General features: G+C 36.1%; 1 protein-coding gene across 2 annotated transcripts in view; it reads left to right on the top strand.

Annotated features, from left to right (window-relative positions):
* Positions 1 to 11,217, top strand: part of LOC131145143 (molybdenum cofactor sulfurase) — a 158,012-nt gene extending 146,795 nt beyond the window's left edge. For both annotated transcript variants that reach the window (XM_058094244.1, XM_058094243.1), the window contains 4 exons: positions 1,551 to 1,780; positions 7,674 to 7,810; positions 8,635 to 8,745; positions 10,720 to 11,217. In XM_058094244.1, the coding sequence (XP_057950227.1) occupies positions 1,551 to 1,780; positions 7,674 to 7,810; positions 8,635 to 8,745; positions 10,720 to 10,830 (589 nt within the window). In that variant the 3' untranslated portion in view covers positions 10,831 to 11,217. The remainder of the gene's footprint in view (positions 1 to 1,550; positions 1,781 to 7,673; positions 7,811 to 8,634; positions 8,746 to 10,719) is intronic.
* Positions 11,218 to 13,771: the final 2,554 nt, after the last annotated feature.

Raw genomic sequence — 13,771 nt, 5'->3', positions numbered from 1 at the left:
CACTCAATATCCTAATCTTTTCACACACAGCTAGTCCTAAGCCCAAGTAAAGGAGGATGGTTGCGTTAGGTAGTTGGTAGCTAGCGTAAAACTTGTCAGATCACTATGATATAAATCCTTACCATGATTGTAGAATACTCTTAAATTAAAAAGGAATTTTATAGGACAATTGTAAGACTAGCTATGCTATATAGATCTTGGGCGACTAATAAATAACATATCCAAAAAGTAAAAGTTTCCTAGTTGAGAATGCTAAGATGAACGAGTAGTATAATGTTAAAAGATAAATTAAGAAATGAATATATTTGCAGCAAGTTAGGCATAGCTCTTACGAAAGATAAGATAAGGGAGTGACAACTCAAATGGTTTGGGCACTTGCAACATAGGCCGTATGGTGTGCCAGCGAGGAAAAGTGAGTTAATTACAGTCAAGGTCTTAAATTTCGATTTCGACTCAAATTTCAAAGCTCCAAAAGAACGGAAATTTCGATTTCGATGTCGATTTCGATTTCAATTTGAAAAAATAACGGAAACTAGTAGTAAAGCATGGAATTCTTTGTGAAACTTTAGAAATCGTTAACAAATATAAGTTTTAAGACTAATGTATTACAAATTAAATACATCTATGTTTTGTATAGGGTGGAAAAGTTGTAAAATAGTATGTGTATCAAACATGTTTGTAAGATAATGTACATTAAACAGATTCAATTAATACAAATGAAATTCATAATTCATTTAAATATTATTTATTATACAAATATTGATAATTTAGACATGAATGGTTAAATAAAGTATTACTATAAGTTTATTTTTTCATATAATTTCAAAAGCACTTGTGGTAACCTTTTGTTTCAATAAAATAAATTAAAAGAGAAATTTCACTTCACTCTTGAATCTCTCGTTTGAATTTCGACGAAATTTTATTGTATGGTTAAAATTTTGACAAATTTTGCTAAAATTTCAAGGTTTTGATAAATTTCGGATAATTCGTTGAGATTTCGACGGAAATTATGAAAGACGGAAATCGACTGCCATTTCGATTTCAAGGGTGACGGAAATCGGAAATTTCGACAATTTCGTGGAAATTTAAGACCATGGTTACAGTGAGGGGCAGTAGAAGGGGTAGGGTTAGACCTAAAATAACTTGGAATGAGATAGTGAGTAACAATTTAATAGCTTTGAATTTATTGAAGGAAATTATCCACAATTGCATAAATTAGCGGAAAAGAATTCATGTAACCAAACCCACCTATTGGGACTTAAGGCTTGCTTTGTTGTTGTTGTTGTTATTGTTGTTCGTATATATTTATTTTTTTAAGAAAGGACAATTATTATATTTTGCGAATATTTTCTAATTCCATCTATACATTCATGCAATTAAATGTAAAACTTGTTCAAAAATAAATATTTCTTTCATCTCTTTTAATAATTTTTTATATCCCCAACTGCATTTTAAATTCATATCATGTTTCAAATACTACTATTCTTTGTATATTTTCTGCATAATGTTATTTTGATTGTTGCCATATAATGGTTTTGTTTGTCCATTAGATTTGAAGTCCAGGCTTATCATGATGAAGTCAACACTTGGTTCAGTAGGGCTGTTGCTTGGCCTTGCATATTATTACGTTGTTTCAGTTCATGGGATGACTTTTGCTTAAACAACAAAAATGTAAGCTTGTGCAGAAATGTTGGTATGAGATTGAATTTTGCCAACGAGGCTCAGTTCTTATTAGTATCAGAAGAAAGCATCTCTGACCTCAGCAAGCGATTATACTCAAGTATGTTTATTTCTAATCTTTTGGTTTCCTAGGTGACACCTGACTCTTATGCTAATGGTATATGAATATTAAGACATTTTAACCTTCTTTTAAAGAATGCACTACTGTCTGAATTGATGGAGTTCAATTGTGTTCCCGTTTTTTTTTTTTTGGGAGATAAAATTTATGTTCTTGCAGTCCAAATCAGCTGTCAAAAATTTTAAAAATTTTAGCATTTGGCACTTTCTTATTTGTTAGAAGAGAATAGGTTATTTCAGCAATTAGTTTGTGTGGTGGGGGATGTTTGTCCTTAATTATTATTATTAATATATAAGAGGGCAGGTCTGTACATAAGACTCCAGGGAACTGCTACTCAGTTTTTTCTTCTCTTTTTCTCTTCTTCTCCTCTTCTATTCTCTCTTTCTCATCTTCTCTCCTCTATCTCTAACTTTACAACATGGTATCAGTGCGTTGATCTCCTTCAAATCTGATTTATCTGAATTGGTTTTGATTCTCTGTTTTTTGTTTTTTTCCTTGTCCTCCCCTAATCAATTTTCCAATCTAATTTTCTGGTTGGTTTGAGAGTCATTTAAGGACACCCTCCCTATGGGTTATGATGATTTGCTGAGGCGATTTCAGTCTGTTTCTCATGATTGATTGCTTGCAATCTTGTACTGATTGCTGGGTGTTTCGATTAATGTTCAAATATTCATTTCCTCTTTTTCTCTACACTTGTTTCCAGTTGCTGCCAGCTGGAATGCCTGGAGCCACTGCCAGGTTGTTTATTAAATGCCTGCAGTATTTTCCTGTGATCTGCCATGCCATGGTCTTGGCGGTTATGTAATTCCTCCTAGGATATTCTAAGCCAAGTTCTGTAGTCATAGCTGCCTATTGAAGTTTTGGGTTTTCTCGGTTTTAGAGAGTTTAAAGTATTGTAAATTCTGATTTTTTTTATTTTTTTTCTGAAGTTTTGAAAGTGCTCTTTGTGTTAGTGTGTGCTGCCTGACTACTCAAGCTTCTTTCTGCTATAAGTTAGCCATGGATACTACCTCTAAAATTTGGGGGACGAGGGAGAGGTTGGATTGTGGTTGTGGCAGCAGTTGTGTATGACGAGGAGTTTGTTGTGACAATTCTCACATTTGCACACATTGTGGCAAGGAAAATCATACCATTAATCATTGTTGGGATCTCCTTGGGAAACCAGCTTGGGCCAATAAATCTCTTGTGAAAGGCAATCCTGCTATTGACACTTCAGATGCACCTGCCGCTCCACTGGGGAGTTGATTACCTCATCCACCGTGTACGAGAGGAGTTTAACAATCTTTTTTGCATGGTTCAAAAACTCCAAACTCAGTCTTTTATATCTAGTACTACTGTGGCCCATTCAGGATTGGTGGAGGGCTTGAGAAGGGTGGCCTGTACTATTTTGATGGTGGTCATGGTGGGTCTAATTCGTCATACGGCTTCCTCAATTTCTACTAATGGTGTTTCTCTTGATTAATGGAATGCTCATTTGGGTTATCCATCCTTTCAAAAACTACAAGTTTTTCCTATGTTCAAGTTTGCTTCTCATTTTGAGTGTTTTGCATGTCCATTGGGAAAGCATATTAGGACATCTTTTTCGTTTTAGAATCAAGTCTATAGTAAACCATTGTTTTCCCAATTCCCACATTTATTCATATATTTGGGGTCCATCGAGTGAAGAATTTGATAGGTCATCAATATTTTGTTTCCTTTGCGAATGATTTTCACATATGACCTGGATCAATTAGAAATAGGTCTGAATTTTTTAATGTATTTACGCAATTCTGCCAAGAAATTAAAACTTAGTTTGGCCTTGGTATTCAAATTTTTTGATTTGACAGTGCACTTGAATTTGTTCAAAATGAGCTTTAGTCTTTTTGCTTGGCTAAAGGGATTATTCATCAAACATCATATATACATACCCCCTCAGCAAAATGGAGTAGCTGAAAGAAAAAATAGACATTTTCTTGACATAACATGGTCTCTACTCCTTCGTATGCATGTTCCTAAAACCTTTTGGACTGATACTCTTCGTACAGCCTGTTTTTTGCTCAATAGGATGTCCTCATGTCCTAGGGGGATAAATTCCCTTCTCCATCATGTTCCCTGAAACATCCGTGTTCTCTGCTGTGCCTCGTGTCTTTGGGTGGGTGCAAATGTTTTGCTCATATTCCACATACTAGTCAGGACAAGTTCTTTCCTTTTGCTGTTAAATGTGCTTTCATTGGATACTTGAGAACATATAAAGGATATAGATGTTATGATCCCACACTTGTGCGAAATATGTTAGTGCTGATGTCACCTTTTTTGAGGGGGCACCCTAATTTTGTGAATGTTGGGTCCTCTGATGAATCTATTTTGATTCCGCCAACAAGTTATGGTCCCCTCTCTTGTGCTGATCCTTCTATTCCTACTGTTATCCCTATTGAGAAATCTTCTGCCCCTCTTCCAAATCCATTCTTTATTGATCCAAAGAAACAATTGAAGGTTTACGAACAATGAAAAGCTAGCACAAACATCACTACCACCATGCTAGCAACTCCTCTTTCCATCACCAATTCAACTTTTGGTTCTAGCGATCCATCCCAAAGTGACTTGGATTTGCCCATTGCTCACCGGAAAGGTACTCAAACATGGACTCAGCAATCCTTAGTTGCTTATCCTATCGTTCATTTTCAATTCTTCACCTTCCTAGTCCTATGCATTCTTTTCCCTTGTCTATTTCCTCAGTTTCTATCCCTTCCTCGCATGTTGAAGCACTTGCTAACCCTGGGTCGAAGCATGCAATGGATGTAGATATGGATGCCTTGACCACTCATGGGAGATGGGATGTAGCACATTGAAGTTAATTGTCATTTTGTGAGGGATGTTGTATTGAAGAAGGTCTTGAGGACTCCTTTTGTTACCTTGTCTAATGGTTGTAACAAACTGGGGTCAGGTGATATGTATACACCTCTAGCTTGAGAGGGAGTGTTAGAAGAGAGTAGGTTATTTCAGCAATTACGTTGTGTGAGTGGGGGTATTTTTGTCCGTAACACTTCTATAATTATTGTTGATGGTTATCTTAGTCATTAGCATTGTTAGTGTGTGAGTATTATGTTAACAAGTAAGAGTTAGTAAGGGCATTATGGTCATTGGAATGTATTTTGACATATATTATAAATAAAGGAAGAGACCTATCATTATGAGTCTTCCATTTCACCAAATTATTCAACATGGTATTAGAGCAAGATTCTGAGACCTAAACCCTAATTGTCACAGCCACCATCAAAATGGAAGCCCAAAACCCTAAATCTGCTGCATGTCTACCATCGTAGTAGAATTCCCAGCAACAGTATAGCCCAAAATAATAGCCATGAGCTGCTGGAAGCCAAAGAAGTTGCCGGAAAATTCCTGGGCAACACTGCCAGTTCAGGAACACAAAACCCACAATAGATTTTTCAAAAACAACACCATAGTCATCTACAGACCCTGCCAATCTGCCTCCCACTGGAATCTCATCTCCAGCAGCTTCCTCATGCGCCAGTCAAAGGCTGCCAGGGCCGACGTCACATGCCAGCACATGAGAAAATTTCAGGCATGTTTCTAGCCTGAATTCTTCCAGCAGGGCTCGAATCCCTCTCTAAAAATATTATTGAAGTTTTTGGTGATGTTTTTTGTTCAACGATATTACCTTTTTAAGTTGCTCTTTTACAAGATCCGAGAAATGGTTGTTTAATGCTTCTTGAAGCTGTTTGTCAATGTTTATCAAGTTTATTAAGCCTGAAAGTCGTATTTTCTGCGCTTTTGAATGGTATGTTGTGGCCTTGTGGTTTGAATCAGTTGTCAAAGGTTGTTTATGTTGGGATTGAGTTGGTGAATATGAAAAACATAGTGCCTGCTGTGTGTTTTTGATTTGCTGCTCTATCGAGGTTGTATTTGTGTTGGAATGGAGTTCCCAAATCTCAAAAGTGTCTCCCTTGTCAATTACTTGTTTGAGTGAACAGCATACTGTAGTTTTTTCCAAGGACGAGTATTTTAAATTCCTGCAGTATCAGGCATCCCAACAAGCATCTTATCATATTGCATTTTTTGCTCAGAAAAGTAACCATACCGTATGTATGTCATCCGATTTGTCTCCCACTAATCCCTGGGTTATCGACTTTGCTGCTACTGCCCATATGGCACGTGCCATCAACTTCTTTCCTACTCCCCAGTATTCTACAAATCTACCTCGAGTTACCCTTGCTGATGGATCCACCACAGCTACTAAGGGAATAGGAATAGTAAGCCCCCGTTTGGGAGCACTTAAAAACAAAGTGCTTGTAATACTTATCACTTAAAATAAGCACTTTTACGGAAAAAAAACAAAAAATGGCGTTGGCTTGCATTGCAACGAACACTTGCAATAAGTGTTTTTCCAGAATCACTTTTTTGAGAACTATTTAAGTAAATTTTGAGAAGCAAACTAAGATAGCTTTGTGGCAACTTATAAGTGACACTGTTCATAGGCGGGGTCAATTTTGTAAATATAAGAAAATTTAATGACTATTTTATAATTTAAAAAATACATTAGAAGATAATCAAATATTATTTTATTATGTATTATAATATATTAATTATTAATGAAACATAATTCAATTATGGAATGAAGAATAAAAACCATCTATTAATTTAAATTAATATTAAAAATTAAAAAAAAAACGAATTTCATTATAATATTTCTCACAATTAATATGATAATCATATGTTATAAATATAAATTAAAAATAAGATTATTATTAATAAAAAAATAATATTATATTTTTTTTACTTATTAAAAAAGGTGAGATCATTGGACCAGAAAAAACACCGAAAATTTCAATAATATGTTTATAGAGGGATTTGAACACTGCAGGAGGAATTTACGCCAGAAACATTCCTGTAATAACCTTAACACGCAGGCGCGTGGGGTCAGCCCAGCTCTCACTTTGGTAACTCTTCTTTTGTGCCTTCTACACATAATATTGTAATACTCCAACTAGAATTATTTTATTTTATACATGAAGTGCTCTAATTCTATTGAATAGAGAACAACTATAATGCTGAAAACTTCCAGCTAATTTATAACCGGAGTCTTTGCTATCAGAAAAATATCAGTACCGTGTCCCACCTGTTCGTCATGCCCTATGTCCATGCTTCATTACATTTCTCGAGATTCAACTTCAATTCAAACTTTTAGTAATAGCTATTATGTATGCACTCTAGAGCTTGAAACCTCAGGAAACAAAATGGATTTGTTTGTACTGGAATTTTAAAAATAATGCAAGGAACCATCCTTATTCACAATTATTTTCTTATGTGTTTGAGATTCTACATTTTCTCATTTTTAGTGAAAACATTAACTTTTTTAAGGCCTGATACACATTGTTAGCCCACAACCTAACAGCTTAAGCTTTTAGGTAAAGCAGTAATCTAGCAAAGTAACAGAGCTGGTTACCAGGAGGTCCTCGGTTTTAGTCTCGTTGCTCACATTTATTGTTCGTTCGTTTGTTAAGAATTATCCTATTTCCTATTTGGGTGTTTTTTTTCGTTTGTTTTCTCTCCACATGCTGTCAGCTGCATGTGCAGGGGAGTTTTAAGGCCTGATATACATTGTTGGCCCACAACCGAACAGCTTAAGCTTTTGTTCTGTTTATCTCTCCACATGCTGTTGGCTGCATGTGTAGGGGAGTTTTAAGGCCTGATATACATTGTAGGCCTACAACATAACAGCTTAAGATTTTTGGTTTGTTTCTCTCCACCTGCTCATGGCTGCATGTGCAGTGGAGTTTTGAGGTCTGATCACAGCCTAACAGCTTAAATTTTTGGCTAAAGTGATTATCTAACAAACTTCTAATACAAATGTGCACACCCTTTCTTCTTGTTCCAGAGGTGGAAAAAGGTTCTCATGGGGCATCAACTCAAGTCAATCCAATGAGATTCCGTCCCAACCTTGTAATATCAGGAGGAGAACCGTATGCAGAAGACAAATGGAAAGGACTTAAAATCGGCAGAAATTACTTTTCAGTGAGTTCTAGATATGTTTAGAAATGTTAATGGCACTATGCATTAAATTGCAATAGAAAAATATACAGTAAATAACATGTTTTAGCTTGCTTCTTGAATTGACAACCCATGGAGCCTCTTTAGTTTGCACAATTTTGTGGACATACCGACATACTGTTTGCTTGCATAGTCTTTACAATTCACAACAATCAAAATTTACATAATTACAAGTTGACATGCCTTTCACTTTTTCTTGAAAAGAGGTAGGGAGAAAGCTTGGGTGGTGCTATGTTGACTTTTTTTTTTTTTTTTTTCCTATTTAGAAGAAACATTGCTAATGGAAAATGGTATGCCAAAATAGCTGTGAATTGGTGTGAATGTTTTGAAACATTTTACATTTTTGTTAGAATACTAAATCTATCTTTCAAGAAAAATTCTTTTAAATTTAAAAACAACTCTCTTAAATTTAAAATTTTCGTTGTACAATCGTCCCTTAAATATCCTTATAAGCACACCCCATTGTACAGTATTTTGGAGCACATGTACCCTGATCCTATTCCAATTCCACATACAAAAACATTCTAGGTAATTTTGAGAAAAAACATTGTCATTTGAAAATGATCTCTTCTCCCTCGTTCCTTCTTCCAGTTGAAGCTTATGAATAAGATAACAGCCATGTAGATTCATATTTCTTAAAATAGTTTTTTACGATTTCGTAAATGAAAAATAAATGTCTTGTGGATAATATTTCCAATTTTCTATCAGCACAGAATCTCTTTCTATCTAAAAGTATAGCAAGAGATCTAATTTTCATCGCTTATCAATCATCTCTTTGCCTCTTACAGTCATTAGGTGGATGCAACCGTTGCCAAATGATCAATTTTGATTGTCAAGCTGGACAAGTACAGAAGTCTAGTGAGCCCTTGGCTACTTTAGCATCATACAGGAGAACAAAGGTCAGCTAAACTACTCTTACCTTGCATTTGTAAGCATCGATTTCAAGCAACGGATTTGGATAAAATGCAATGTAAAATTCTATTGACTTCTGTTGAAATCCACATAAAACCAAATCAAAGCTTAAACTCCTAGCTCTCAAATGTAGTGTCACTGAATTTTGGTTCTTTGTTGGTTGATTTCAATCTGGCTTAATTATTAGTAAGACCAGGTTTAAGTTTTTTGGCTAAAATTCATTTTGTACCCCTTATTGTTTGGGGCTACTGTCAATCTGGTTCCTCATGTTTCAATTTTTGAAATGTCAACCCCATGCTTTGCTTTCATTAGCTTTTCACTAGTCGTTTCATTTGCTTTTTTCTTCATTTTATTGATTTATTTTCAACTTTAAAAAGGACAAACTTAAAAGCCCTACACATGGTAAGATGAAGTTCTGATATCCTTATGCACCTATCTCCAATGACTATTAGACCATTGGTTCCAGCTAATCCTCCATCCATCAAATTTGTACTCCCATCTCTGATCACCCAAATTCTAGCTAATAAATGCCCCTTCAAATTGCTATACCACCCTCATCTATCACCTCTGCGAGCTACCCCTATTGATCATCTACAATATTGGTATATGAAACCCATACCACTGCAACTCTCCAAAACCTATCTCCGCCATAGTAACAATGCATGCCCTCATCTTTTGCTGAGAGAAGGCCATGCAAATTACCATAAGATTTAGTAATTATGCATTACTAATTAAAAACAATGAAATATTTGTGAGATGGAGGCATTTTTTCATATGAAAGAAAATGTTTTGCAGTTGAACTCATACCAAAATCACCCAATAAATGCACAAATCATGGAAATCACGAGGTTAAATCTGGGCATTTGTCTCTCTTCCAGTTTCCAAGCTATGACCATTTCTCACGCTCCCTACTGCTTTTAATGAGATCTAAGCCCAGAAAGATTTCCTCATTTTTTTTTTCCATTTTTGGTACACAAAATGTATGAGCAAGACTGCCTCTTTGTGGTTGAATAGAAGCCTAAAAAATAAGGCCATTTCAAACCAGATTGCACTGTCAACCCCTGATTTACCACCTCCATGTCTTGTACTGGCTACTGCTATCACTGCTGGCATGACCTCACCAGAGTCACTCTGTTGGGGAACGTTGGTGATCTTGGGTCACCATACATGTAGAAATTTAGGGGTCAAGGATAAACATAAGATTGATGATCAGTCCCCAATATGCAGTAAATCCCACCCCTACTTCTCATGGAATCTGAGAATGGCAGAGATAAATGTCACATCATGGGGTAAAGGTGGTGGCAGAGAATGACGGGCCAACAGCGAGCAAAATTTTGGTGACCTCTCTCTCTCTCTCACACGCGCACACACACAAATTTCAATGTTGCCTTGCATTCCAAAAGCTTGGGTGTTGGGAGAGGAGAAAAAAGATGACATTAAAAGAAAAAAAATAAAAAACAAATATCAAATAGAAGAAATGAAAGAGTAAAATGAAATAAATATTTATGACAAAATAAATGTGATGTGGCGAAAGAAGATTTCTTCTTCTATGCTTTGGGATGGGATTCAGTATGTGGCCTCGTTGTGGGCTTTTAAAGCTGGTTGATTCAGAGGATTGTCTTTTGCAGACTTACAGCATGATTGCAGGGTAGTGCTGTTTTGATATTTTTCCTTTTTTTTTTTTATTCTTATATATTCTGAGGACTTCTTATGCCCCTTTATGTAATTCCTCCTCTTTGATAAAATTTCTTATTTTTCTATCAGAAACTAGAATGATGTGTCACCCTCTACATATTAATTAACAGATCAATTCTAATGTTGCCTTGAATTGAAAATGGTTTGAAACATTAAGGCACAATTTGCAGTGATTAAAATATGAGGGATTAAATTGATAGTAATGCCAGATTCTACGGGTGTAAATGAATTTTAGACTAACCTTTTTCTTTTGTTGCTGAAAGCAGGGGAAGATTTTGTTTGGGATACTGCTGAGATATGAGAAGGGCAATGAAGCTGGGCATGGCGCTGATTCATGGCTTCGAGTAGGGCAAGACTTAACTCCAAATACGGATTAGAATTTGAGGGGTACAGTTGAAAAAGCCCATTTGCAAAGTTGGACAAAACAATTAAAATTTGTTGTAGGTCATCTACGGTAGCATTCACATCCAAATATCCACACATTACATTTGGCATTGTGGTCCCTATAAAGAAATGGAGCAAGCTGCACACAGACATAATATTGAACAAGGTTGCACAGCCAGAAAATGCTTCATATGTTGGATCTGTAAATCAAGGGATCCTCTACGAATAAATGGAGTAAAATGACTAGTTAAACACATAAGGCCTGATTAGGATGCTTGGTAGAGCTTTACAAAGCTCAATTCAGGATTTTGTATGGATGCTGCGCCTTTTCGGCATATTTCATAATCCTACTTGCTAAATTATTATTATTATTGAACTCTTACCCTGTGCTACTGGTTCTTATCGGATGCATTTATATGTTGGACTGAGGGAATATAAAGTCAGGAAAGAATGGGAGTCGAAAATTATTTCTGATGCCTATTTTTCTTTTAGGAACTGAACAGAGCCTTATGTTATGTTTGGAATGTGGGAGTGGGTTGGAATGCTGATTCTGCATTTTATTTCCATTCTAATGTTTAGATGAGTTTTTAATCGTAAGAATGACTATTCCATTTGCCTAAAAGAAGTGAGTACGCACATTACCACATTCCATCCAAATAGTGAGGAAAGCTCTCAATTGTAGAAGTTGTGTCCTCAACTGAATTATCTCACCCTCATTCCTCTCTTCAGGTGTTCAAGAAAGTCCTTGCATGTGTATCATATTATTAGCATCTTACCTAAAATCTTAGGCTCTTAGGTTGTGGCCCAACAATGTTAACACTCCCCCTCCCCCCCCCCACCCCCCCCAAAAAAAAAAAAAATCTGCAGCCCAATAGAATGTGGAGGGAGAAACAAATGGTAAATAACACCCATTACAGGGTATATAATAATTTTCAAACACTACAAAATAAATACAAGCAATGATACTATAACCAGGACCTCCTAGCAACCGTTGCTCTGACACTATGTTGAATACCACTTAAAAGCTTATGGCAATGTGTATCAAGCTTTAATAATGTGTAACATGGAGTGCAGGTGGGGAATGGATGGAATGTTTGGGGAGGGCATGATGTATGCAGTCTTCCCTCCATGCTTGGAGAGTTCTTTTCCATGATTTGAACCTCTGACCTTCAGATCTGGATGTAATACCCTTACGATTCAATCAAGAAATTCCTTAAATATGTGAGTGCTGGAAGCTGATCAGTGGGCTGATTGCAAGGGTGACAGCCAATTAGCTGCATGGGGTGCCCGAAATCATGATGACCTGAGTTTGCACTTTGATACATGGAATCTCTGTAAATATGGGATAATTAAACATCAAATTCTTACTTTGCCTTTGTTTTGATCTTGTTGAGAGTTTCTGGTTATTTAGTGTCAGTTTTCTAGTATTTATTACTATTTGTTAGTAGCACGAGTTGTTAAAAGTGTGTGATGGTTATTCTATTGATGTATATGACTTATATTTTAAAGAGAGGGAGACCTTTCACAGTAGATTTTTCAATTTACTAAACACTCTTAACATGGTATCAGAGTCATGTTACTAGGAGTTCCAGGGTTCTTGTTCCCATGGTAGGTTTTGTTCATTTTTTGTTTCTCTCGCACAACGTAACAGCTTAAGCTTTTAGTTAATGTAGCTGCTTAACAGGTCTCTTCATATATCTACGTATCTTCTGAATGTTCAATTTTGCTTGATCTATTCTCAAGCTGTGATAATCTTTGAATCAGAATCTGGTCATCATAGAAGTCGTGTACATTTTCCAGTTTTACTTGTGGTTTCTAAAGAACTAATTTTTAGCATTGTAATTTCATGTTTCTCTATTGCTGCTCTGATTTCCAATTCTTTTGAATATATCTGGTCTTCCAACGAATTTGGAAACACATTTTGCGTGTGATTTTTAGCTGATAATTATATATAAGCAAGTCTCCTTTCTCTACCCTCTGAACTTTCTGCTCGACTCTTCTTGTAATTGTGACAGTAAAATTAGTTGGCAAATGCAAATTAACTATTTTGTCCTTCAAGCTTTTTCTATGGGATCAAGTCTGTTGGCTTTTGAGCATTTGGCTTGCATTGACAATTTATCGTCTTCATCTTCTCCAGCACTCAGCCTCCTTTTCGTCTGTCTCTCCTCTTTTCTCTTTCAATCTCCCTCTCTAATAGATCGATCATCTCTTCCAACCAATTCCTAACTCTAGCAGCAGCATTGATTTAGTTGCTAGGGGCAGCAATCTAGAGGATTTTGGACCATTGTGGCAGATTGCTTTCTGTGGCGTTTAGCAATGATAGTGGCTCTGAACAGAGTGTGACTTTGCGTGGATGGATGGCCACTTGCTCTACCTTCCTACTTAGTATTTTGAAAATCTATGGCTACTGATATTGGACTGATGTAAATTCTCTATGGACTGATGTAAAAAAATCAACCTAAAACAATTATAAAATCATCTTATATGCACCTGCTCCTATATTCAACACAGCATGAAAATTGTTATAAGGGAAAAATAACAATCATGAAATAAAACTAACTAAAATAGAAGTTTTGCAACACGGTTTGTCCCGATCGGAAGGTGTTTAGGGTTGACGCGGAAAAAGGTGAAGTTGGGGTTAGTCCTAGAACTTGCAAGAGGAGAAAAAGAAGGTTGAGAAAAAAATAACTCTTGACAGTTATCTTCATTTTGGGTGATGTTTTCTAAGGGTGCAGGAAGGGGAGAGAAGAGTGGAGATATGAGTTGGGGTTAAAAGACTAAATTTAATGAGTTAAAGAAGGAGATTGTAATTCCAAATGCTTTCACAAATTATGTCATGGGAATTGGATCCTTGTCTGGGCATTGGAGGTTAATGATTTTTTCTCATACTTTACATTGGGGAGGATGCGATCGAGGGGTTAGATTGGAATCTCA

Source organism: Malania oleifera, chromosome 12 (genome assembly GCF_029873635.1).
Source record: "Malania oleifera isolate guangnan ecotype guangnan chromosome 12, ASM2987363v1, whole genome shotgun sequence".
NCBI lineage: Eukaryota > Viridiplantae > Streptophyta > Magnoliopsida > Santalales > Ximeniaceae > Malania > Malania oleifera.
The sequence above is the reverse complement of the archived record's forward strand: the minus strand, read 5'-3'. Positions and strand labels throughout refer to the sequence as shown.